At 42.9% G+C, this 1,854-nt stretch overlaps 1 protein-coding gene across 1 annotated transcript in view; it reads right to left on the reverse strand.

Moving 5' to 3' along the window:
• Positions 1-1,730: 1,730 nt before the first annotated feature.
• Positions 1,731-1,854, reverse strand: part of Rpl24 (ribosomal protein L24) — a gene marked incomplete at its 5' end in the record, with an annotated part of 3,344 nt that continues 3,220 nt past the window's right edge. The window contains one exon of the mRNA XM_013515048.1: positions 1,731-1,852. Coding sequence (XP_013370502.1) covers positions 1,772-1,852 — 81 coding nt within the window. The remainder of the gene's footprint in view (positions 1,853-1,854) is intronic.

Below are 1,854 nucleotides of genomic sequence, written 5' to 3' on the forward strand. Positions count from 1 at the left end.
CGGGCTCCGCCTGCGCACCTGCCTCCACGGGCGCTGCAGCCGTGCGCGGGGCCGGCCTCGCGACGCCGCAGGGGCCGAGATGAACCCACGGGAGGTCGGGAGAGCTGCCCCCGAGGAAACGTGGGGACGCCCGCCGCCTGCGCGAAGCACCGCAAGTGTGAGCACTGCGAAACGGGGCCGGGCTGTGCGTTCTTCCAACCGACGGAAATGTCTTAAATGCTCTCCTGATGGTCACTATCGCTCTCCTAGGCAAAGCTAAACTTTTACTAGGGAATATGTATTATATAAATACACTTTTTTATTATTTATATATACTTTTTTTTTTTTTTTTTAAACCAGGAGAGGTACTGTTTCTTTCTTTCCGGGCCAAGGACTCCTGGGCAACCAGAACTGTAAGTTCCAAATTACACCAGAAAACAAATGCTTTTAAAGGGACATTTCAGATATACAGTAGAAAACAGGGAACTTTCGCAAAAAGGGGACCAAGAGGTAACAGGAAGGGTAGTGGGATAAAAACTCATGTGTTATGGCCACGTACTAACTTCCCACAGTAAACGTAATCATTTACTGCAAACATGTACTATACAGTGGAAAAATAACTTTTTTCACAAGCAGGAATAAAAAGGGCTTCTCCACCGGGACTTTTTCTAAAGCCCACTGTAGTATTTTCAGTTTTGCTTTTATCCCCAAATGCCTATCAGTATCTTGCACTTTGTGGATTGAAATGGGTTCTCCCTAAATTGCTCAGGCTAGCCTTAGAATTGCAGTCCTCCAGACTCAGCCTCCTGTAGCAAAGATTAGTGGTGTGTAACACCTTGCCTGGCCTATATCACACATTTCTTACTGACTTTACAGTTTCAGATTTCAAGTCCCCCCCAAAAGTTTTATTTCAATATTTGGGACAGTGCCTGAATTTAACATGTACCAGAAAGGAAAAACGAACTACTTCCTTAATAGGCACAATGCAGATGAGGGGACACAGGACTATAGACTAACTTCACCTAGTATTCCTTTAGGCATGTAAAAGCAAGTTTCTCCAGAGGATCTGGCTTGCTACACTGTTGTATCCTTCCTAACTTTTCAAATCCACAGATTACAAAGACAAGCTACTCTGTATATAAACGTGCAAGCATATTGTTTTTTGTCAAATTACACTGTTCCTTATCACATACACAGCTCTTGAACATCAGCACTGTTTTTAAATTTGGCATACCTGTCAAACCATTAGCTCAACAAACTACTCTGGGAATAAATACAGTATACTCAAGGAGCAAGAGGAGATGATACAGCAGATAGTCTTAAGTACCTTCAATTTAGCTAGTAGTTAAAGGTTGGTGATAATCCACTTAATACAAGGCAAACCCAAAATTTAAGTATACAGGTCTTACTGATCATGGAGAAATGACAGAAGAGTTTATTTTAATAACTTGCAGCCATGTAACCAGAAGATTAAGAGTGCGTGTGCATCCTATACACGTGAGCTCAACTAGTATGTCTAGTGCATCAGCTAACATCTTGCCAACCAAAAGGCCGACCTTAGGAGGCACTGTGCCTAAGAACAGAATGTTTATTTTTGGCGCTCAGGATAGAGTCCATGGCCTCATGCACTCTGAGCCACAATCCCATTCCTAGAACATCAACTTAAACTGTCTCTGTCTTACACTGTGAACTTTAGAGTTCACCTATTACCACACAGACCCAACATTTCAGTTGTAAAAACCCAGCACAAATTAGAATTACAGATCTTTATTTAAAAATCTGATCTGCCAATTTAGCGTTTTCCACCAACTCGTGGAGCAGACACTTTCACAGGCTTCACAATCTTCTGTTTAGGCGCTGCCTTTGTGGGAGCCT

Source organism: Chinchilla lanigera, unplaced genomic scaffold (genome assembly GCF_000276665.1).
Source record: "Chinchilla lanigera isolate Chin_1 unplaced genomic scaffold, ChiLan1.0 scaffold00026, whole genome shotgun sequence".
NCBI classification, from domain to species: domain Eukaryota; kingdom Metazoa; phylum Chordata; class Mammalia; order Rodentia; family Chinchillidae; genus Chinchilla; species Chinchilla lanigera.